Source organism: Mustelus asterias, chromosome 10 (assembly GCF_964213995.1).
Source record: "Mustelus asterias chromosome 10, sMusAst1.hap1.1, whole genome shotgun sequence".
Lineage (NCBI taxonomy): Eukaryota > Metazoa > Chordata > Chondrichthyes > Carcharhiniformes > Triakidae > Mustelus > Mustelus asterias.
In genome coordinates this window covers 50020588-50043861 of record NC_135810.1, presented here as the reverse complement: position 1 = coordinate 50043861, position 23274 = coordinate 50020588, and the positions used below count along the sequence as shown (strand labels likewise).

General features: G+C 40.3%; 1 protein-coding gene across 5 annotated transcripts in view; it reads right to left on the bottom strand.

Moving 5' to 3' along the window:
• tdrd3 (tudor domain containing 3) overlaps nt 1-23274 on the bottom strand; it is a 109218-nt gene that overhangs the window by 35169 nt on the left and 50775 nt on the right. For all 5 annotated transcript variants that reach the window (XR_013498867.1, XM_078221696.1, XM_078221697.1 and 2 more), the window contains exons 9-12: nt 15571-15730; nt 12942-13070; nt 6497-7374; nt 3432-3557 (exon numbers count right to left, since the gene is read on the bottom strand). Coding sequence is in view for 4 of the 5 variants with exons in the window: in XM_078221696.1 (XP_078077822.1) it covers nt 3432-3557; nt 6497-7374; nt 12942-13070; nt 15571-15730 (1293 nt within the window). In the remaining variant the exon portion in view is untranslated. The remainder of the gene's footprint in view (nt 1-3431; nt 3558-6496; nt 7375-12941; nt 13071-15570; nt 15731-23274) is intronic.

The following is a 23274-nucleotide window of genomic DNA, read 5'->3' as shown; positions in this document are numbered from 1 at the left end:
AGATTAACAAAAAAAATTCAAACTTTCAATTTATAGCTGAATGATAGAAGATTTCACATTTCAAGACTTACTGTAACAGACTAAAAGCACTACTAAACATTATTGCTCTCAGTGACTTATACTATGAACTACAAAACAGAACTTGACCCTTTTACTATTAACAAAACCAAAAAACCCACTTGACAGGTATCCTTTACTCTCCCTTAAAATGGTCATTTAATTTCTTCCGATCCAGCCCAAAGTGATTCTTGGATCCCAAGGGTTTATTTCTGTTCTTTTCCTTTCCCAGAGTGGTAACTTTTAATATCAGAAATGTCTTTCACAGCATGGGTTTTTCTTTGCAATTCTCCCCACAGCGCAAGCAAAGCAAATCTTCTAGCCTTGTTTCAAATTCTCACTTATTTGGTCTTTTCAATCCAAATGCAAACTCCCATCCACATTCCTGCATGGAGAACCACAGGGATTTTCAGCCTCTCGCTGCTCCCTCTCTCCTAGAAACTGTCAGACTGCCTGTGTTGTGGATACAGTAAGAAGTTTAACAACACCAGGTTAAAGTCCAACAGGTTTATTTGGTAGCAAAAGCCACACAAGCTTTCAGAGCTCTAAGCCCCTTCTTCAGGTGAGTGGGAATTCTGTTCACAAACAGAGCTTATAAAGACACAGACTCAATTTACATGAATAATGGTTGGAATGCGAATACTTACAACTAATCAAGTCTTTAAGAAACGAAACAATGTGAGTGGAGAGAGCATCAAGACAGGCTAAAAAGATGTGTATTGTCTCCAGACAAGACAGCCAGTGAAACTCTGCAGGTCCACGCAACTGTGGGAGTTACAAATAGTGTGACATGAACCCAATATCCCGGTTGAGGCCGTCCTCGTGTGTGCGGAACTTGGCTATCAGTTTCTGCTCAGCGACTCTGCGCTGTCGTGTGTCGCGAAGGCCGCCTTGGAGAACGCTTACCCGAATATCAGAGGCCGAATGCCTGTGACCGCTGAAGTGCTCCCCAACAGGAAGAGAACAGTCTTGCCTGGTGATTGTCGAGCGGTGTTCATTCATCCGTTGTCGCAGGGTCTGCATAGTTTCCCCAATGTACCATGCCTCGGGACATCCTTTCTTGCAGCGTATCAGGTAGACAACGTTGGCCGAATTGCAAGAGTATGTACCGTGTACCTGGTGGATGGTGTTCTCACGTGAGATGATGGCATCTGTGTCGATGATCTGGCACGTCTTGCAGAGGTTGCTGTGGCAGGGTTGTGTGGTGTCATGGTCACTGTTCTCCTGAAGGCTGGGTAGTTTGCTGCAGACAATGGTCTGTTTGAGGTTGTGCGGTTGTTTGAAGGCAAGAAGTGGGGGTGTGGGGATGGCCTTGGCGAGATGTTCGTCTTCATCAATGACATGTTGAAGGCTCCGGAGGAGATGCCGTAGCTTCTCCGCTCCGGGGAAGTAGTGGACAACGAAGGGTACTCTGTCCACTGTGTCCCGTGTTTGTCTTCGGAGGAGGTCGGTGCGGTTTTTCGCTGTGGCACGTTGGAACTGTTGATCAATGAGTCTAGCGCCATATCCTGTTCTTATGAGGGCATCTTTCAGCGTCTGGAGGTGTCTGTTGCGATCCTCCTCACCCGAGCAGATCCTGTGTATACGGAGGGCTTGTCCGTAGGGGATGGCTTCTTTAACGTGTTTAGGGTGGAAGCTGGAGAAGTGGAGCATCGTGAGGTTATCCGTGGGCTTGCGGTACAGTGAGGTGCTGAGGTGACCGTCCTTAATGGAGATGCGTGTGTCCAAGAATCCCCTACGGACAAGCCCTCTGTATACACAGGATCTGCTCAGATGAGGAGGATCGCAACAGACACCTCCAGACGCTGAAAGATGCCCTCATAAGAACAGGATATGGCGCTAGACTCATTGATCAACAGTTCCAACGCGCCACAGCGAAAAACCGCACCGACCTCCTCCGAAGACAAACACGGGACACAGTGGACAGAGTACCCTTCGTTGTCCAGTACTTCCCCGGAGCGGAGAAGCTACGGCATCTCCTCCGGAGCCTTCAACATGTCATTGATGAAGACGAACATCTCGCCAAGGCCATCCCCACACCCCCACTTCTTGCCTTCAAACAACCGCACAACCTCAAACAGACCATTGTCTGCAGCAAACTACCCAGCCTTCAGAACAGTGACCATGACACCACACAACCCTGCCACAGCAACCTCTGCAAGACGTGCCGGATCATCGACACAGATGCCATCATCTCACGTGAGAACACCATCCACCAGGTACACGGTACATACTCTTGCAATTCGGCCAGCGTTGTCTACCTGATACGCTGCAAGACAGGATGTCCCGAGGCATGGTACATTGGGGAAACTATGCAGACCCTGCGACAACGGATGAATAAACACCGCTCGACAATCACCAGGCAAGACTGTTCTCTTCCTGTTGGGGAGCACTTCAGCGGTCACGGGCATTCGGCCTCTGATATTTGGGTAAGCGTTCTCCAAGGCGGCCTTCGCGACACACGACGGCGCAGAGTCGCTGAGCAGAAACTGATAGCCAAGTTCCGCACACACGAGGACGGCCTCAACCGGGATATTGGGTTCATGTCACACTATTTGTAACTCCCACAGTTGCGTGGACCTGCAGAGTTTCACTGGCTGTCTTGTCTGGAGACAATACACATCTTTTTAGCCTGTCTTGATGCTCTCTCCACTCACATTGTTTCGTTTCTTAAAGACTTGATTAGTTGTAAGTATTCGCATTCCAACCATTATTCATGTAAATTGAGTCTGTGTCTTTATAAGCTCTGTTTGTGAACAGAATTCCCACTCACCTGAAGAAGGGGCTTAGAGCTCCGAAAGCTTGTGTGGCTTTTGCTACCAAATAAACCTGTTGGACTTTAACCTGGTGTTGTTAAACTTCTTACTGTGTTTACCCCAGTCCAACGCCGGCATCTCCACATCATGTGTTGTGGATTCCAGGGATAGTTTAGAAACTCTTCTCCTCTTAAAGCCCATCTCCATGACAGGGTGAATCACACGTGTGTGTATCCAATTAGATATGCTGATTAGCTATTCTTCAAACCCCATTTCTCTCTCATCTTGGGAGTAAATGGACAGTTTAAAGCACAACTGTTTACAACCCAACACTCTCAATACCTTCCTGGGACTTTGGAGATAAGTAGTCCAACCAATTTAAACACAATGCTGTCATTGTCTCCAAGTCTGATCATCTTTCCAGCTGAACAATCCAGGCCTCCCTTGAATCTTTAATAGTCACATTATCCAGGCCTATTGTTAGGCAGGCCACAGAACAAGTCAGATGACACCCTTAATTTTATCCTAAATTAAAATACAGTCCTGAAATGTAACAACATTATAAACCTCATTATGGCACAACAGAAGCACAAAATAAAGATTCAAACAGATACCCACCCAGAATTCCTCCTGAAGTGGTTTTATATTACTTAGAAGTACTTCCTCATAGTTGCCGTAGCCTCTGAACACAACAACTGCCGTCACTCCTGAAGGGTGAAGTGCCTTGATGACTGCCCGATAAAACTGTAACAAAGGGAAGATGTCCAAATTGAAATCACCAAACATAGGAAAAGTCTAAGCTGCACGGGCAACTAAAGGACAATAAATGAAATTTGAGAATATTCAAACACAGAATATTTCAGTGTTCCAAATATTGATTCATCAGGTCATTATGCTAATAAGGTCTGCTTTTTTTGTTAAATCCATAAATTTAATGAAGAATTGTAACCCCAATTCAGTTTCATTGAGCTTTCCAGATCAGGGATAATTTTTTTTTAAATGCACAAAAGATGACTGAAAATTCAAAAATTCAAGCATATATTGTAGCACAATAGGTAACTAAAAAAAAGTTTCTTCCTATAAGGTCTATTTCATTCAAGTATAAAAAGTGATGCAGCAGTACTTCAAATAAGAATTTATATTTTAACATTAAGGACAAACCTTATTGGAAGGAGAAACCAAAAGAATGGAAGCAGAAAGGATTGCTACATATGACAATCTTGAAAGCTCAGCTTAATTTAATCACAAAATAGTGAAGAGCAAGAACAAGGAGCATTACAATTGGAGTTTGTTGGAAAACGAACAATTGGAGTAAAGGAATAGTATAGTGCAGTACTAAGATTGTAGGTTTATGGGGATATTTAGAGGGAATAGACATTGTAAGAGTTAAATTAGCCTAAGTTTTTTGCTGGAATTAATGTTCTGCAAAAATACTCTGCTTTTGGACTGTGGCTTTTAGCAGACGTAGGATATCATAAGATTTCTTATCCTGAGAAAACCAATTGTTATTTCTAAAGGTGAAGGAAAGATAGCTTGAGATTTGAAGTCATCAACAGTGTGTTTTTCTCATCCCACTTTTGAATATAGGAATGTCTTTTGTAGTTTCTATTTTCACTATTAAACTTTGCTAGATTCAAGTTTAATATTAAATTTTCTCGCATAGTTTTATTACTTCAGCTTTACTTGTCCTCTGTTAGAATTACGAAAATGTTGCAGGTAGAATACTCATCATCTTCCAGGGTCCATAGGTTACATCACTAAACATAGAATCAGAAAAAAGAAACAGAAAAATCTTGCGCTAGGTGACAAAGTAGACAAGGGAGACCTAGGTCTGTGCATGGACACAGAACTTGCCATGATTATAGAGAGGTGAAATATTAGCAGTTCTGGTTTTGAGGATGTATCCAAAGAGGTTTGGCTCATTTCCACTGTAAAATGGTTAAAGGAGGCATGAGGCAGATATACAAGCATACGTGACCACAAGATACGAGGAATTGGTCAAACCTTCCACTCAAGGATCACCTGATTAATGTAATTCTCAACTGTTCCTTGTAAACTGTTGCTTAAATTGTGTGCATAACGTCTCATTTATGCTTAAATTTAAAAAACATAATTGTTAGTAACTACTGATCAAACAATCTAAAGGGACAACATTTAATACACAATGACACTTTCAACATGAGGAAGTTTGCAAAGGACAATACATTTACTTTACAAAAATAGGGGTTAACAAGGTCCGTTGTGATTGAGGTCAAGTAATTAAAGCTAGGGGTGACAGGTCAGAACTAAAGTTTTTTCTTGCACCCCATCCAGGATAGCTGGAGTTTAGAAAAAGTTCTCCCAATAAAGGGGCAGAATGTTAATTTGGAACAGACCACACTTGAGAAATTTTAACTAGATAGCATAAAAGGTCTTTCGTAACAGGGAAAAAAGAGTTTCTTAGAGGTTGCTTTAGCAATGGAAACCCTAACCCTTCCCTTTTGTATGACCTGATCTTCCCCACTTTTTCCAGGTTAATATTCATCACATTTCTCTCTTCTCTTCAGTTCCCCCTCCAGATGCTGCCACACCTGCAGTTTTTTCAGCACTTAGTGTTTTATTGCACTTTTCACCTTTATGTCCGTAGCCCAGTGCACATTTAAGTACTTATTTTAAATGTGATGAGGATTTATGTCCCTACCAGCCTCTCAGGTGATGAATTCCAGATACCCACCAACCTCTGGGTGAAAACATTTTTCTTAAAACTTGCTTCCTATCCTTCTACCAGTTACTTCACATATATACCTGCTGGTTAAACACATCTCTGCTAAGAAAAATAGGTCTTTTTTGCCCACTCTATCCAGGCCCCTCAATTTGATATACCTCAATTAAATCTTCCCTCAGCCTCTTCTGGTGTTCCTCAGTGTTGAGGGCAGTTGGCAATGCATTAAACTTTCATCCTGACGTCTGCATTTGTATTTTTACCCACAAGTGGATGAAAGACTTCAGTAAACTGGTTTTTTAGGACCTGATTGCAAAAAGAAAGAGGTGATTGATAATCTAGGCGTTTCAATTAAGCTGTTAATAGGTATTGATCCAGAGCAGATCCTACCCAACGTCTGCTATTTATTAGCAGTCTTTCAGACTGCGTGGAGCCACAGAAAAGCTACAATGCATCGTGTTTTTCCTGAGGGCACACTGTTGGAGTGAGAGAGATTTTTGGGGTTGGACAGAGAGAGGACATGTCCCCTTTTCTTCGTGCTCAGCATCCAACCCTTGTTGCTCCCTGTGATGCCTTGCCTTTATCCGGTGGCTTGCTGTCTTCTTGTCTCCTGGCCTTTTTCTTATCTATTATTATCCGTGTTAGTTTTTTCTTGTGTGGGGTGGTACCATACTGTGGCGGGACACACACACACAAAGGGAAACAGGGTGGTGGTCTGCTTCGGTCGTATTTTAGGTGGTTGGGGGGAGGTGGTTATTGAGGTAGTGTGTGTTAGGAGGAGGGGGCTGCTAGGTTGGGTGTTTGAGAGAGAGAGAGAAACTTTAACTTTACATTGACTTGGGAAAATTTAATATGGACACATGGCACCCAAAATGGTAGAGGCTTCCATTTCTCAGTACCCTTCATACAATGGCACAAAGGTTTTTTTTTAAATTGCAATGTACTGTATCAATTAAGTGAAGTCCTTGACAACCAATCTTACCTTGTTATCTTCCCAATAAAGAGCTAAGCACTGATCCCCTGGTCTCCAATTACTGAAGTGTGATTTATTTGACACTGCTGAAGAAGAGTAATCAGTTTCGTAAGATTTTGCCCATGTTTTTTCTGGTTTAATTGGTCCGGTTCTTTTCTTTGACCCCGAATCATAAATTCCATTATTGCTCTGAGAATATTCAGTAAGCTTTGACTGGCTGTGTTCTGTTGATTTTATAGGTCCTGTTCTTTTTCTCAAAAAGGGGTCTTCTACTTGTCCATTAGATATGTTACATGCATCAACAATTCGAGCACAGGTGTTGTCAAGGTGTAGACTGAAGTCCCTTGAGTTTTTCACATTTCCAGAGATTCCACTACCTATTACTTGAGATAGTTCCATACTTCTCCGTTCATTGAAAGTACTATAATTATGTCTCTGGTTTTCAAATTTTGCTCTCTGTTGACTACCGTTATCCAGCTGATCTTTTTTACTCTGACTGCCTTTAAATTCCACTGAGCCTGGACCATCTCCAAATTTATTTGTTTGATTCTCTCCTTTAGTTTTTCTATTTGATTCATTCCCCGAGTGAATTATTTGTTGCTCGTGGTCTCTTAGCCTTTCATTCCCAGTGTAATGCTTGCCACCTCTTCTCCCATCGTCCATCCACTGGCTGGATCCAGTGGAGTTTTGTCTTTCAGGACCTCTGCCTCGCTGTGGACCATAGTTGTCCAAAGCTTGTCTTGCAATTAAATTCTCTTTTTGGAAACGAGGTGGTCTATCATGTTTTTGAGGTCGATCATTATGCCAAAGGGTATTCTTCTGCTGAAAGCCCTTCACAGCAATACCTTTATCAGTGTTCGGGTGATGTGGAAGTTGCATTTTTGACTCTAAGAAACAAATGCAAACAAAGAAGGATTTAGTATTTTTTGCACTTTCTTTGATTTTTTTTTCATTGTACAAATAAACATGGTAGAGAACATACCTCAGAAAACTTGTACACTATTTCAGGTGTTTCTCACTCCATTACTCCCATTCTCCAAAGTATATAATAATTGAGTTAAATATGTAACCCCAAGTTGAGTGTCATTTGGGACTTCATATTTAATATAATTTTAGTAAAAATCAGGGTGTGTCAACTTGATGATCATTTCAAAGAGTCAGCTGCAAGCTAAATTTAAATGGAAGTTTTCGGCTGACTTGCGCATCCCTACCCCCTTTTACTTGAACATTGGTGGCTTTCACTTTGGATTGCAACTACCTCCCGATTATCTCCAATTCTCTCCTCTCCAAGACCTCCTCAAACACATCTCTTTGGTTATGCTCCTAAAATGCTCTTCTTCAGCTTATCATCCATTTTTGTCTGATTATATCTGTGAAGCTTTGAGACATTTTTCTCGATTAAAGTGCTACATAAATGCAAATTGTTGTAGTTAATAAGCATTCTTCTCATGCTAGGTTTAGCTGTTTGAGCAAAGATTTTCAGCTGCCCAGATCTACCACAAACCCATGTCCCTTGGCCATGGAAGAAAAGGGAGAGCATGGATTTGATGTTGACTAAGTGACAAGAAACAAAAAGTGGCAGCCGCAGTTTTTTTTTTGAACTTAAGGAATATATGAAGGGGTGTCTTATAAGGATCACTGCTAGAACCACTGCGTTTCTTCATCGACATCAATGATTTAGACTTGGGTGTACAAAGGACAGCCTCAAAATTTGCATCAAAACAAAATTTCAGAGGAGAGAGTGAGCTGAGGCAGATGGTGATAGATTTCGAGTAGATACTGTAAAGCTAGGGGGAACGAACAGGCACATAGCATATGAAAATAACACTGACATGCGAAGTGATACATTGCAGGAAGAACAAGAAGGAGAGGCAATATAAAATAGATTTGAAAGGAGCAGCAGAGGGACCTAAGACTGCATATAAACTAATCACCGGCAATGGCAAGGAAGTTGAAAAAGTGATTTAATGAGGCATACAGATCCTGGGTTTCATCAAAAGGGGCAAGGGAGGTATGGTGAACCTTCATAAAGCATTGGTTTGGCATCAATTGAAGTATAGCGCCAATTCTGGGCACTGCCCTTCAACAAGGATGTAAAGACATTGGAGAGGATACAGGGTAAAACACTTCAGTTATAGATAGATTGGAGAAGCTTTTTAGAAGAATGAGAGGGGATCTGATTGAAGTATATAAAATTTTAAAAAGGATTGATGAAGTAAATGTAGAACAAATGTTTCTTTTTATGGAGCAATCTTGAACAAGAGGGGAGGTGGATTTGAGAGCAGGGAGAGATCAGCCATGATCTGATAGAATGGTGGAGCAGACTCCAAGGGGTTAATTTGCCTACTTCTGCTCCTAGTTCCAATGTAAGCTGGGGCTATTCTTGGAGGAGAGGACTGTCATATAAACATATCAGGGAAATCCAAGAAATTGAAATACTTTCTGCTGGTAATGTTCTGGTTATATATCTCAAACTGTGGGAATATGTGAATAAGATAATTAAGGCAGGAATAGAGTGACTGTGTGAATGGACCTCATGCATTTGATATGTTAATGGGCCTAGCATGAAAACAGATGTTTACCTAAAGAAATTTAGTAACAATGGATACAGAGCACGAATTGATTTGAATAGGTTGTTAAGGATTCAAAGGAAGAGATGCAAGGTGTGAAGGAACAGCATCATAGGGAAGATGGATGAGGGAGTTTACTTTTTAAAAGTTAAAATAGAGAGATACAGTTAATTAAGTCTGAGAGAGTGCAGTTCTAATGAAATTAGGCAAGTTAAGGGAGAGGTCAAAAGGGAAAGAGTATTCAAGGAACCCTTGCAGGGAGCTGTTGTTCAGATCTGTCAAGAATAGCTGTTTATCTCCCACAAGTAGTGCGTGAAGGATGTCTGATTTGAAAAGCAAATTTTATCTTAGTTTATCTTAGTAGTAACCCTAAGTGATGTAAAAGTACTGCGTGATAAAAGGTACTAGATTTTCAGAGATCTTAAAATCGATAAGGTGTTGTCGAGCAGATGGGAGAAAATTAGCTCTGAAGGTAGTTAAGATGAGATTGTTTGCAACTGTTTAAAGGAACTGTAAAGCTGTCTTAGTTAAGTGTGTTTCTAGTTTGTTTTACTGCTTTTTCTTCTATTTCTTAAGAAGGGTTTACTTTATTAAAATAATCACAAAAAGAGTTAGGGATAACATTCTGGATTTTCAACCCTCTTCTCAAATTATATAAATTGCAAACACAGTTGAGGGTGGTTGTTTCAAGTTTCCCTTCTGGGATTCAAACAATTTGGCATTTACCATCAGCCCTGCCCTCAACAGGATTGAGAAGAGATTTAACAGAGGTATTTAAAATCATGAAGAGCCTGAACAGAATGGAATAAATGAAACTTACCACAGCTGAAAGGATTGAGAGCTGAAAGGATTGAGAACCAGATGACATTGATATAAGGGGATTAGCAGAAGAACCAAAGGCGGCATGAGGAAATCATTTTTTTAAGCAGCAAGTAAAGATCTGGAATGCACTACCTGAGTGTGCAGTGGGGCAGATACAATCATGGCTTTAAAGGAGGAATTGAATAATTATCCAAAGAGAAAAGATTTGCAGTGCTATCAAGACAAGATAGGAGAATGGGGCTAGCTGAGTTGCTTTTCCAGAGAGACAGCATGGATATGACAGGCTGAATCACCACCTCCACCTGCTGTAACAATTCAATAAAGTAGAAAAATATAAATTCTGATGGTAATGTTTTTCTGGGTGCATTTCCAAGATGATTTAATGATTTCTATTTTTAGAAAATTTGGTATTGTTATGGAGACCTCATTAAGAAATTAAAATGAGGGGGGTCGGGGAGGAGTCATGGCAATGTTGCTGGACTAGTAATCCAGGTGCCCAAACCAATGATCTGGGGACACAAGTTCAAATCCCAGCACAGTAGCTGATGGAATTTAAATTTAATTAATCTATAATTAAAAAGCTACTCCAATAGTGACTATTAAACCGATCTGATTCATTAATTGCCCTTTGGAGAAGAAAATCTGCAATCTTCACCTCTTTGGACTACATGCGACTGCCGATCCACAGCGACATGGTTGACTCTTAACTGCCCTCTGAAATGGCTGAGCAAGCCATTCACAGTTTTATCAAACTGCTATGCCATTTCAAAGGAATGAAACCGGACAGACTTCTTGACCTCAACATAAGCACTGAAAAAGACTATGAGGGTGATCTTGAGCCCATGCTCTAACTGTGGGAACGGCAAGTCCATTTGTATTCTCTTTAAATTGTAAACTAACAAGGGACAGATCCAGAAAAGGTGCTTGAACATCCTAAACAAATGTGCTTAGTTTAGAACATGCAATATGTTGACGTTCTCCTTGTGTCTGCATGGGTTTCCTCCTGGTGCTCCTATTTCCTCCCACAGTCCAAAGATGTGAGGGTGGCATGGTGGCACAGCAGTTAGCACAGCTGCCTCAGCACCAGGGACCGAGGTTTGATTCCAGCTTTGGGTGACTGTGTGCGCGCACAGTTTGCACATTCTCCCCGTGTCTGTGTGGGTTTCCTCCAGGTGCTCTGGTTTCCTCCCATAGTCCAAAGCTGTGCCGGTGAGGTGGATTGGCCATGCTAAATTGCCCCATAGTATCCAAAGATGTATAGGTTAGGTAAATGGCAAATACGTGGGGTTACGGGGATAGTTCGAGGGAGAGGATCTGGGTACAACACACTATCAGAAAGTCGGTGCAGACTTGATGGGCCAAATGCCTCTTCCACACTGCAGGGATTCTATGACTATGAGGACACAATGCATTTTTCAAAAAGAACGCATGGCACAGAAAACCAACACTTTTCTAACAGTTAAACGTTGTCGGGAATAACATTTACAATTTAGACTTCTCATGCCTTGCTTAAACAGATGAACATTGATGTTTGCTTCAAACTGATTTCACATCATCAATTATGCTCGTCATGGTTCATGTTGGCAACAAGGATCAGGTAAGCCATGTGACATTGTGCACAAGGCCACAGCTAAATTAATCTGGTCTAATATTCAGATGGTAGAAGATCGGAATTGCAGTCATTTACATAATAAAAAATCCAATCATTTGAGTTTGACGTTTCAAAGTTTTGCTCGGTTCACGTTTGAAACTGAACAAAAGGTACCTACCTGCCTTTTTGATTTTGATTGGAATCCTCTACTGCTTCACCTCAATTATTATTTTGCTTCTTGTGAGATCAATTACAGTCGAGATAATTGATGAAAAAAAAACTACTATTCTTCCCCCAGAGTTTTAAAAATGTCTGGGGATGGAAACATTGGTGAGATTTCCCTGCTCTATTATCCTTGCCCCCTCCCAATGACATAAGAGGGAAGCTGACTTTTTACATTAAAAAATTCTTCCCCTCCCCCCCCGTTAGACCATCCATTCATGTCAGTGTTCCCTGAATTGCGACAGGTCCCCAAGACATATACCTGCCGAACACAATCTGCCCATCCCTCAGGGGGATGGGTCCATAGTGAGGACTCCGTGCCGGGGAGAAGGGGGGGGGGGGGGGGGGGGGGGGTGGATTATATTCTATTTTTTTTCTACATTAGGGCGCCCTTTTAAGGCAACGCCGCGATCTTTCACAAATTTGGGGGGGGGGCTCTCTCTCTGAACTTCACATCATGGGATCTACCTCTTGGGGTTTCTTTTGACAGAGTGTCAACCGGCGAGCTACGCTCTGCTTTCCCTGCCTGAGCTGACATTTTACCACAAAAATAGCAAAGTTACACCCTTGGTCTCTTGTTACGGAGTGCAATATGAAACAGGAAAGACTTAACATTGGTCCACCTTCATTCTTTATCACAGTATATCCTCCACACATTACTGGAGTTGAGCTGGGGTTGGTCAAGTGCTGAAAATACAGCACAAAAATATTTTCCTTTCAATTTTCCGAAAGGTGTTGTTGGTTTATTTAGTAACCCAACTGAGCCATGTGAAAGTCCACTGTGCCCGAGGCAGCCATTGGGGGTGGGGGTGGTGAGACTGCCTGTTCATATATGCAACATGTTTGTGTGACTGAGTGTGCACGTGCACGCACAAGGCAGCGCGAGCGCACGCGTGAGGCAGTGCAATGGAAAACTGGTAGCTGAATTTAACCCACTTCAAAAGCTGTTGGGGGTCTAGATACTACTCCTATCAACGTCTTCTTTCCCTTGCTGTGTTTTTTTTTATTTCTCTCAATTAGGCTCACATTGACACTGCAATGAAGTTACTGTGAAAATCCCCTTTACCTCCACTCAAATGGATCTACATGTGCAATAAATATGTTTGCCACGCCAGCAACATTTATATCTAATCAATTTGTAAGAAAAATTTTGATTCAACCTCAACGCAAAGAAGTTTCAACTAAAAAAATTCAGAAGCAATTTCCAATTTAAACATTCTTCTTCCTCATGCTGCAAAAAAAAACCTACCTTCAACACTCAATGAACTCATCTTTGATTCTAAGAAATCAAACAACGTGCTGGGTGCAGATGGTCTCGCATTTGCTACATCATCATCTTCTTCTTCAGGTCTTGATCGGCCTCTGCCTCTTCCCTTTCCTAATCAATATTAAACAAAAGAAAATCTGTCAATTAAAAACAAATACATTAAGAAAACACTCTGCATTAAGCCTGAAAACAAGTACAAATTATACACAATTTGAAACAATAGTTTATTGGTACCACACAGACAGAAAACAGAGCATATATCATTTTCGGGCTGGCAAGCTGTAACATCCAAGAATATCAAATGATCAGCGAAAGATCAGTCAGCATCCACCAGTTTTCAACTATTCACTTGTTTTCTGGATTTCAGACACAAGATAAAAAAAAGTATTCACCGACAAACAGAATAAGCAGGCCACCTAACCCGCTCACAGCTCTCAAACAGGGGCTTTACAATCAATTACAATATCCTCTTATCTCATTTACGCCTTCAACAGTACAACTTTTGTGCCTACAAATTTGTTTCAACTAGCTTCCTGCACTTCTTGCAGCTTAAGGTCCCACCATGTGTCACTGATCTATCAGCTTTGGCCTCCAGTGGATTCTATACTTATTTGCAAAATGAACCATCTCAACCCAACAGTGCTTTCCTCATTACCTTTAAGATATACCTTAACCCTACCTTTTGTCACTTCCCCAAACTTTTGTTCTGTTCCATTTAATTATTGGGAAATTCATTGAACTGTGATGAAAATACAAGTGATTGTCTTACTGGTTGTGGAGCCTCAAGCTAGAGTACAAGGAGATCGATTGAGAAAGGCCACATGATTGATTTTAACTAACCCTTACAGAACAACTTGACAATCCACTTCTCCTCACTAACATTTAAGTGATTCTTAAAACATGCTACAGCTTGCGGCTTCAGAATCTTACTTGGAAGCCTGTTTCACACATTGATTGTTTCAGAACCCCTTGACTCGGATCCTAAATTTACTTCCTACTAGCTTAAACCTTTGTTCCATTGTCATGAATTCATTTGAAATAGCTTGATGCATTTACCAGTCATGCCATCTTTACTACAGAACCTAAAGTCTTTCCAGTCTGCCCTCCTAACTCAGACATGTGGGATTCATCTCATAGCTCTTCTCTGCAGTGTTTGAAGAATTCGTTCAGTCTCATTGACCAAAAGTGCCAAAGCACAAAAAGCATGCTTTGATTAGAGTTCTGGTTAGCCCCAGCTTAGCCAGACTTGTTACAATCTATATTTTATTGGTTCAACTATAATTCAGTGTTCATCCAAGTTCAATATTTGGTATCAATGTTTTTGAAATAGCTATGTATAATACATCACCCTCAGCATTTCCTCTGCAGCTGCCATGTCCATTTATATGGTTGAACCAACTGTTTTCCTAGTTCCCCAGATGCATCTTTTTGTTCAACTGTCACTTGGATTTTGAAATGAACTTCTGAAGTAAAGTTGTATAAGTGAAGATTCACAACAAAAACCTCTTATTGGAACTCTGAGCTCAGCACTTTTTTCCTCATCCCATAAACTTGGCACAACTTTCCAAAATAAAATGTACATACTACCTCACATTTGCTCTGAAGAAATATTTTATACTAATGTGTTGAGATTTTTTTACTCCCAAAATGTAATTAAGCAAAAACACTGGCAACTGCCCAAAAAGGTTTTGACAATATACACACAACTTTATCAAAATTGCCACAATTGCATTTGCAATCAAATCAAAAACCTGCAGGAAGCTTGAAGACAAATATGAAAAAGGTCACTCAAATAAGAGTGTATATATTCCCCACCTGTCTGGATTTTCAAGGTCAATTTCAAACCTATCAAAACTTAGAAGCTGTATTTCTGCATATAAAAGAACTGCTATCTATTCCAAGTCTCCCTGAAAATTCTCAGCTTCCTAAATACTGGAAATATTTGTTTGTGCTACTTTTATTTTATGATGAAATGAAAGCAAAATCCAACCCAAACCATACAGACAGCTCATGAGCCCATGTGGTCTGCTCTATGTTAGAGCAACCATGCTCAGAGCTTCTACATTTTAGAATCCACACATCTACCCCACCAGTTCCCTACCATCAACTCACACAACTCCCACCAACATGATCTTTTTCTCATTTTGTGAATATTTTGGTTAAACATTCTTGTATTGCTGAAAACCAAAGCAGAAAAATTCCTAAGTTTATAAATTCTACCGAAGTAGCACAAATATCAAAATTTTTAAAATATCAACATTTTTAAAATATCAAAAGCAAAATTAGCAAAGTAAAAGATCCCAGATTTCAATATTATTTCTTAATATTCATGCTTTCTTCCCCCCAATTTTTAGATGAAGAGATATGTAACAAAGTAAAAAAGAGAATATCAGAAAGAATAATTGAGGAAGAGACAGTTTGATGATATGAGCATTGATACCAGCCATATCCTTAGGAAGTAGAGCTGTGTTTGATGAATACACATCATTTTGAAGTATGTGTCAAACAAAATGTTAATCTTTTAAAAATATGAAATGCTGATACAATTGTTCATGTGGATTCAGCAGCCCTCAATTACATTTCAGCTTTTTTTCACACATACTAACATTACCTCTTGCAGGTGGATTGTGCATAGCTGGTGGTGTTTTGACGCTATTGATAAGAAAATTTAATGCATTTTCCAAATTATTGCTGTGATCCATTAAGGCCTGTCTTGCTTCCTCCTTGCTGAAACCCATTTCAGTTATGTGCTGTAAAGCTCGCTCATCAACCTACAAGAAAAACGATCTCATTAAAGGACATAAAATATTGGATCATTAATGTTCAACAAGTGCTATATTGCACTACATCACCAATTACTTAATTAAAATAGATTTGAATCATTCTTTCAACTCTTCTGAAAATTAAGTGATATTTTTCATAACTTGAGCAGCAAAGTAACAGCTGCTTTTAGGAGGTAGACAGAGAGAAAGACAATGTAGCTACAGCTCTGAAGAGCAGAGAAAGTCTGTTCTTGTGTGTTAGCAATCAAGCATGATTTTGCGATCTGTTCCTCTGTTTGAAAAGAAGCTGATGGAACAGAAGGGACTTTTGGAAATTCAAAAAACAACGAGTCAACTTGTGGAAGTCAGTTTGGAATACTCAGACAGAGTGAAATGATTTTTGAAAGACAGTTAAAATTGCAACAAAAGCAGAAACAGCTGGAGAAACTCAGCAGTCTGACAGTATCTGTGGAGAGAAAATAGAGACGACGTTTTGAGTCAGATTGACCCTTCACCAGAGCTAGATGTATGACAAGGTTGAGTCCCAATTAATCCAAACTTTTCAGCAGCTTCACTTACCCCTGTCACACCAAGCTGCAACCCATATCGAATGTGCTAATTAGTTAATTTGAAAACACCTTTTCTTTAGTTTGGTGTATTAGCGGCTGTTAAGTAATGTTTGATCTATATTGATTTTAGTTTGCTACAGTACATGTCTTAAAACATGAAATTTTGTCCTTTGGGTGCTGAGAATTTTTTTGAAAATATTTGAGTCTCTACGGGGATCATAATATAACTTGCATTTGTTCAAAAGTAGCTTGGATATCTGCACAACTTGAAAGAGAAACCAACTAAATGTGTGATATTTGCACTGAGTCAAGCTTGGACAAGATTCTATCTGTAGCCAGGTGTTTAAGACGAGTGACTGAATTACAAAGAACCTTGATAATAGGAAACAAAACAATCTTATTTTAATCACACTATCCACAATAAATATCAAGTGCTAAAGTCCATGATAGATTTTTAAAAGAAAATTTCATGTAATCGAACAGAGGCCCAGGAACAAACAACACATTGTTTTGACAACAGTTAGTGATAAGCCACAAATGCTGGCCTTGCACAGAAATGGACAATTCATCACACGAGATCTATTCCTGTGTTTATACTCCACATATGCCTCCTCTCATCCTGTTTCAGCTCAGCCTATTAGCGTAACTTTTTCCCCCATTTTCCCCCCACATCCTTATCTATCCTCGCTTCAAATGCACCTGTGTTATTTGATTTAACTACTCCTTGTGGTATCAATTCCACATGCTCATCATACTCCAGGTTGACAAATATTCTTACTGGACTATGACTCTCACAACTATGTCCCCTAGTTTTGGACTCCTCACAAGTAGAAACGTCTCTATATCTAACCAACTGACCCCTTCATAATTTTAAAGACATATCAAAGCTTTTTATCTTGCACTCCACTCCTCAGGACACTTTGCCCAAGGGGAAAACAGAAGAAAATTCACCAGATGACTGACAGTTTTTTTCAGTTCATTCGTGGGACATGAGCGCCAGTGGCTGACCAGCATTTATTGCCATCCCTAGTTGCCCTTAAGGTGGGGGTGGTGAGCTGCCTTCTTGAATCGCTACAGTCCATGTGCTGTGGGTTGACCTACAATGCCGTTGGGGAGGAAATTCCAGGATTTTGACCCTGTGACTGTGAAGGAACGACAATATATTTCTAAGTCAGGATGTTGAGCGGCTTGGAAGAGAACTTGCACATGGTGGTGTTCTCATGTATTTGCTGTCCCTGTCCTTCTAGATGGAAGTAGTCTTGGGTTTGGAAGGTGATGTCTAAGGATCTTTGGATGAATTTCTGCAGTGCGTCTTGTAGAATAGCATACACTGCTGCTACTTAGCGTCAGTGGTTGAGGAAGTGCATGTTTTTAAGATGTGGTGTCAATCAAGCAGGCTGCTTTGTCCTGGATGGTGTCAAGCTTATTGAGTGTTGTCAGAGCTGCACCCATCCACACACCTTGTCGATGGTTGACAGGCTTTGTGGAGTCGGAGGCGAGTTACTCACCCCAGTATTTTTAGCCTCTGATCTGCTCTTGCCCGCCAGGAAGAAATTCTTCAATATTATGGAGAAAGAAACTAGGACACACAAGTACTTTCAGATGTTTAAAGGTTGTGAAAGTAGCATCACCATTGTAATTACTCAGTGTAGTTATCAAAGAATTTCTTATGTGAATGACCAATACTGAAATAAAAATAACTGAAGCAGAGGGAGGAGCCAAGGTGTCAAATGCTTTCAACTGGAAGAGGATGTCAATTGTGTTTTTTTCAAATAAAAAAACACCTTAACTTGAATGATTGTGAAAAGGTGACAGGAACAAGAACTCGCATTCATACTGTATCTTCAATGTAGAAAAATTATTTAAAAGTTTCAAAGTACTTCATGGATATGGAATCAAAGTAGACACTGAGCCAAAGGAGGAGATATTAGGAAGCTTAGTCAAGGAGGTGGATTTTAAGGACAGTCTACAACTGGGGGCATTTGGAGCAGGAACTCCAGAGCATTGCTCTTTCGCTTCTGAAGGCACAGTCGCCAATGTTTTGGGAGGAGCAGGGGGTCAAGCTCAGTAGGTAGAATTTGAAGGAGGTTATAAACATAAGTCAAGGACATATCACTGAGTGATTTAAACACAAGCACTTAGTATCCGAGACATTGGAGGCCAACATGGATCAGTGAAAACACAAGACATAGATTAGTGAGATAAAGCATAAGCAGTAGAGGCTGAGATGAACTGATGTTTATAAAAGGGAAAGGATAGGTTAGCCAAAAAGACATGCAAAAGACGGTGCTTGGAAGCAACAAATGCATGGAACACAGTTTCAGCAGGAAATGGACTGCAGCAGAGGCAGCAAGGTCTGGGAAAGCAAGATGCACAAAGCGCAAAATTACAGTACCTGTGCTCTCAGGGATGCCCATGATCTAGATAGTCAGTATCTAAAGCAATCAACCTGCCACATAGGCTACTTTGCCAATGATGGCTGTTGTTCTGAACATTAGCAATCATTAGCCGGTAGGGATGTGCTGATTCCCTGAGCCCTCCTTTCTTGGTTACCTTGTGGACTATTCTGTTTCGGTCTTGTTGGGTACTGCTTTCTCCACTCTTCAGATCTAGTAAAGTGCCTAGTTAACCCGACAAGGCCCATGGCTTTCTGACCTCTCGTCCCAAGTCCTTTCTCGAGTCCGTGGCTTCTGTGGCCCCTGGTCCCTTGACAATAGTATGGCATTAGGCCTGGCTTCCACCCAGCTGCTTCTGGATTCCTGCTGAAGGGGAATGAGAGGCTCACAAGTCGTCTGACTGCTTTTTGAAGAGCTGGAAAAATGAGTTATTTTCACTCCAACAGAAACAGGAAATGTTGGACATGCTCAACAGGTCTGGAGACCTCTATGCAGTCATCACTGACCCTTCATCAGAACTGGTGCAAATTATGGACCTTAAGTAGCAACTTGGTTTCTCTCATCACAGATGCTACCTTTGCTGCTGTGTATTTCCAGCATTTTCTGCTTATGTTTCAGATTTCCAGTTTCTTCAGTATTTTCCTCTTCTGCTACATGTTCCATTTTGAGCATTTGTAAGCGTGATTAGTTTCAAGTGTGTGGGGGGTGGAGAGAAGCACCCCTCAAGCTCTAAGCCCCTGGTGACAGACTAGTTAGTAGTCTGTTGCATGAAATACTAGCTATGGAAACAAACACAAGCCTGCCTCAGGACATCACTAGGCTAGGTACAGGAAGAGATTTGGAAAGGCAATAACTTCAATTTTTAAAATTTTAAGCTGGAAGAAATTACATTCAAAATTAAATATCAGACAAGAACTGACAATGGCAGTTGAGAAAGGTGGAGGAGTATAACTGGATGCTGTCAATGCATGTAAAAGATTACCCCCATGCCTTAGGACCTTGTATGTAGGGTTCATTTTTAATACAGAGTGTGTTTTTCACATTATGTGCAAATAAAAATGTGAAATTCAGAATAAAAATCTATTGTATCAAAAGGTCAGAGTAGATATTCAGAATGACACATTGTCTCGGATTATTCCTCAACTCAAGTCTTCAAGACCAATCTTAAGTTTAGCCATGTGGCTATACTGAGCAAGCGTCTCACCTCACTCATTGTAAATACAAGAACGCAATACAAGAATGACAGCGTAAATATAATTAATAACATGAAAGTGCTGCTGAACTGATGTCACCTATTACAGTAAAGTCACTTGTACGTGTTCACACTTTGCCAAAAGGCAACTTTTAAGCTTCAGACAAAAAGTTTCTTTTCTACTTCATTCTCGAGACATGGGCAATACTGATAGTCAATACTTATTGCCCAACCCTAGGTTTCCCCCGGAGATGGATATAGTGAAGATCTGCTTCAGTCTGTGGGCGGAGGTGCTCACTCAAAGCTGTTAGCAATATATGACCAAGTGGGGGCTTGGTGGGGAATGGCATTATTAATATGCCTGCTGCATTTGTCCTTATAAGCAGTGGAAGCCTTAAGTTTGAGAGATTCCATCAAAGAAACCTTGATGTCTTGCTGCAGTATATCTTGCAAATATTACTTCGATGACTCGTACCGTATAAATGTTACCTACAAATTGGGGATTTAGCAAGTGAGCCACTTGTGACAGAATACCCAGCCTCTGAATTTCAGCAGCATGAATGGTCTAGTTACTGTGGGTTTGAGATTCAGTGATGGTAAAGCCACTGAATATCAATGGGGGTAGAAAAGCTGCTTCTTGTTAAAAATGGTCTCTGTCCAGCACTTCTGTGGCACAAATGTTGCTTGCCACTTTGTAGCTCAGATCTTGCAGCTTGTGGGCATGGACTGTTTCATTATTTGAGGAATTGGGAGTGGAGATCAACAGAAGTATCCAAAATTCTGAACAAAGCTGCAGAGGTGTGACAAGATCACTTGCTTGGAAATTTCTGAGTAGCACGCTTAGTTATTTTTTTCAAAAGCTAAGTCTGAAGCCAATGCGGCACACAGTCCCTTTAGTTGTGTAATGTCCTTTTTTGTAGGTAAACTTTGCTTGCCTATTTCAGATACATGAAGATTATCGGAAGCACAGCATAACAGCATCTCCCTTCCAGATGTGATGATGATGATGAGATTTATTTAATGCTTGAGGCATTGGTTAGTGCCATGGGATTATCTGCCATGTGGGGTCTTTTATATCCAATCAAGGGGGCAGACAGATGGCTTTGGTTCAAAGCATCATCCTAAAGATGACACCTTCAACAGTGCAGCACTCTCCCTGTATGGCATTGAGCGTCAAGTCAACTGAGAATTTGTCCTCAAGTCTGGGTGAAACTCAAACCCAAAACTTTCTGACTCAGACATGGGTGCTGTCCACCAAGGAAGATTGACACATTAGCCTGCTTGCTCATGAAGTATGGCCACCTAGACTGGTGAATGGAACAGGAGAAAAAAAATTGCAAACTGACGTCACAACATAAGGAGGTGGCGGGGGTAAGTTACAGAGATAAGTTAATCTACCTATAACTTATAACGAGCTAAAATAATGAATTTAACATAAAAAAGCAAAGTTGACCAAATACATAGGCTGGAATTAAATAAGTGAATAAAATAAGGTTTGGCAGGGTGGCAGTGCAGGTGGTGTGTCATTGTTGCAGCATCTGAATGTTTGCAGAGAACATCGAAATCCCAGGCAATCACATCGGCAAATAATGTCTTCTTCAAAGTAATTCAAACTCAAGAGTAGCTGAGCTGTAGCCAAAAGGACTACGTGGTATTACGTGGCAATAAGGAAGAAAGGTTCTTGGGACAGTTTTATCCAAGAGTTAGTCACACACCTTATACTGAGTAACAGTACAGGTCTGGTAGTTGCAACAAGGTGTGGCTGTATTTAAATAAATAATGTGTGACGAAAGTACATTCCCTTAATTATAACTCAATGGAAAAATTGTTGCAACCATGGCTAACAAGAAAAGTTGAAAATAGTATTAAGTTTAAGGAAGAGACTTAAATTGCCAAAAAGAGTAGCAAGACTGAGGACAGAGTGTTTTAAAATGCAGCAAAGGATAACCAAGAAATTTATGAAGAACAGAAAATATGACAGTAAACCAGCTTGGGATATCTGAAAGTTCTGTCAGTATTAAGAAAGGAAGAGACTAGCCAAAGTAAATCTGAATTCCTTAGAGGCAGAGGCAGGAGATTAAGGGAATAAAGAAATGGCAGAGACAGTTAGCAAATATATTACATCTCTCTTCACTGTAAAAGGCACAAAACACATTCCAGGAGTAGTGGGGAATGGACAGAATGTTGTGATGTCAGTTTGCAATTTTTTTTTCTCCTGTTCCATTCACTAGTGAAAATGTGGAATTTAAGAATATTCGTATTAGTAGTCTGGAGAAATTGGTGGGGGTAAAAACTGACAAGCCCTGGAACCCAATAGTGCAATCTTATGGTCTTTAGGAGGAGGGTATAAATACAGTGGATACATTGGTTTGATCCTCCAGAATACTGGATATATTTAGAATGGTGCTCATGGTCTCAAAGGTTGAAAACAGCACCGCTCGAAGAAAGTGGAAAGGAGTGGGAGAACACAAAATGATGGGCAATTAGCCTAATATCTATAGCATGGGGAAAAAAACTGATGTCTGGGACACTCATTAGATGTTAAAATATTAAACAAATTTGAGAAAACAAAAAAAAAAATGGTTTATTTTCCAAGTTCAGAATGGAAAAATATGACATACATTAAGATAAAATTAGATTTCTGGGACAGAGGGGCATTTACCAGCAGTTAAAACTTAGTACATAATTAAAAATCCGGTTACATCTCATGTACAAGGCAAAAGGGATTTTTTTTTAAAAAAGTCACATTATAGTGCGAAAAGTTTTATCAGTTCAATGATATCCAAATTGCAGTGTGTGGATTTTAAGCAGCGCACCCTATGATCAAGTACAGATTTCTGCAATTAACTGTACATGCATAGACTCCAGAAGTTGCTGTTAGTTTCAGAGTAACAATGAATGTTGACAATTCTGTCATCATCACCATCACAAAATCCAAGGTTTTGAAGTCACTCAATTCAAGTTACACATCCTTTTCAACCCTCCTACTGTTATTTCATAATCCTCCAATCTTGTTAAGGAGGTAGAATTGTTTGCCCTGTTCACTCAAACAAGTTTCTACACTGAGCTCACCTGTCCAAAGACAAAATTCAGATTGAATTTCACAAGCAGCAATGAATACATACATTAAAACTATAGCATTGGTGTAAGGTAGCTGTGTGTTGCATCATCATTGCAACTGATAGCCCAATTCGGGAGAAAGAACATTATTTAATCCTGAAACAAAGCTCATTTCTCTGATAAACAGGTTACTCTGTTGCAGTGTAACGTTGGACTTTAACATATGATTAAGCTCCACAAATTTAGCAATTTTGTTAAGCTAAAACGCAAATGTTATAATTGGTAGTGTGAAGGCACTTTTAGAGACATGCCGATTCTCCACAGTCAAACACATAC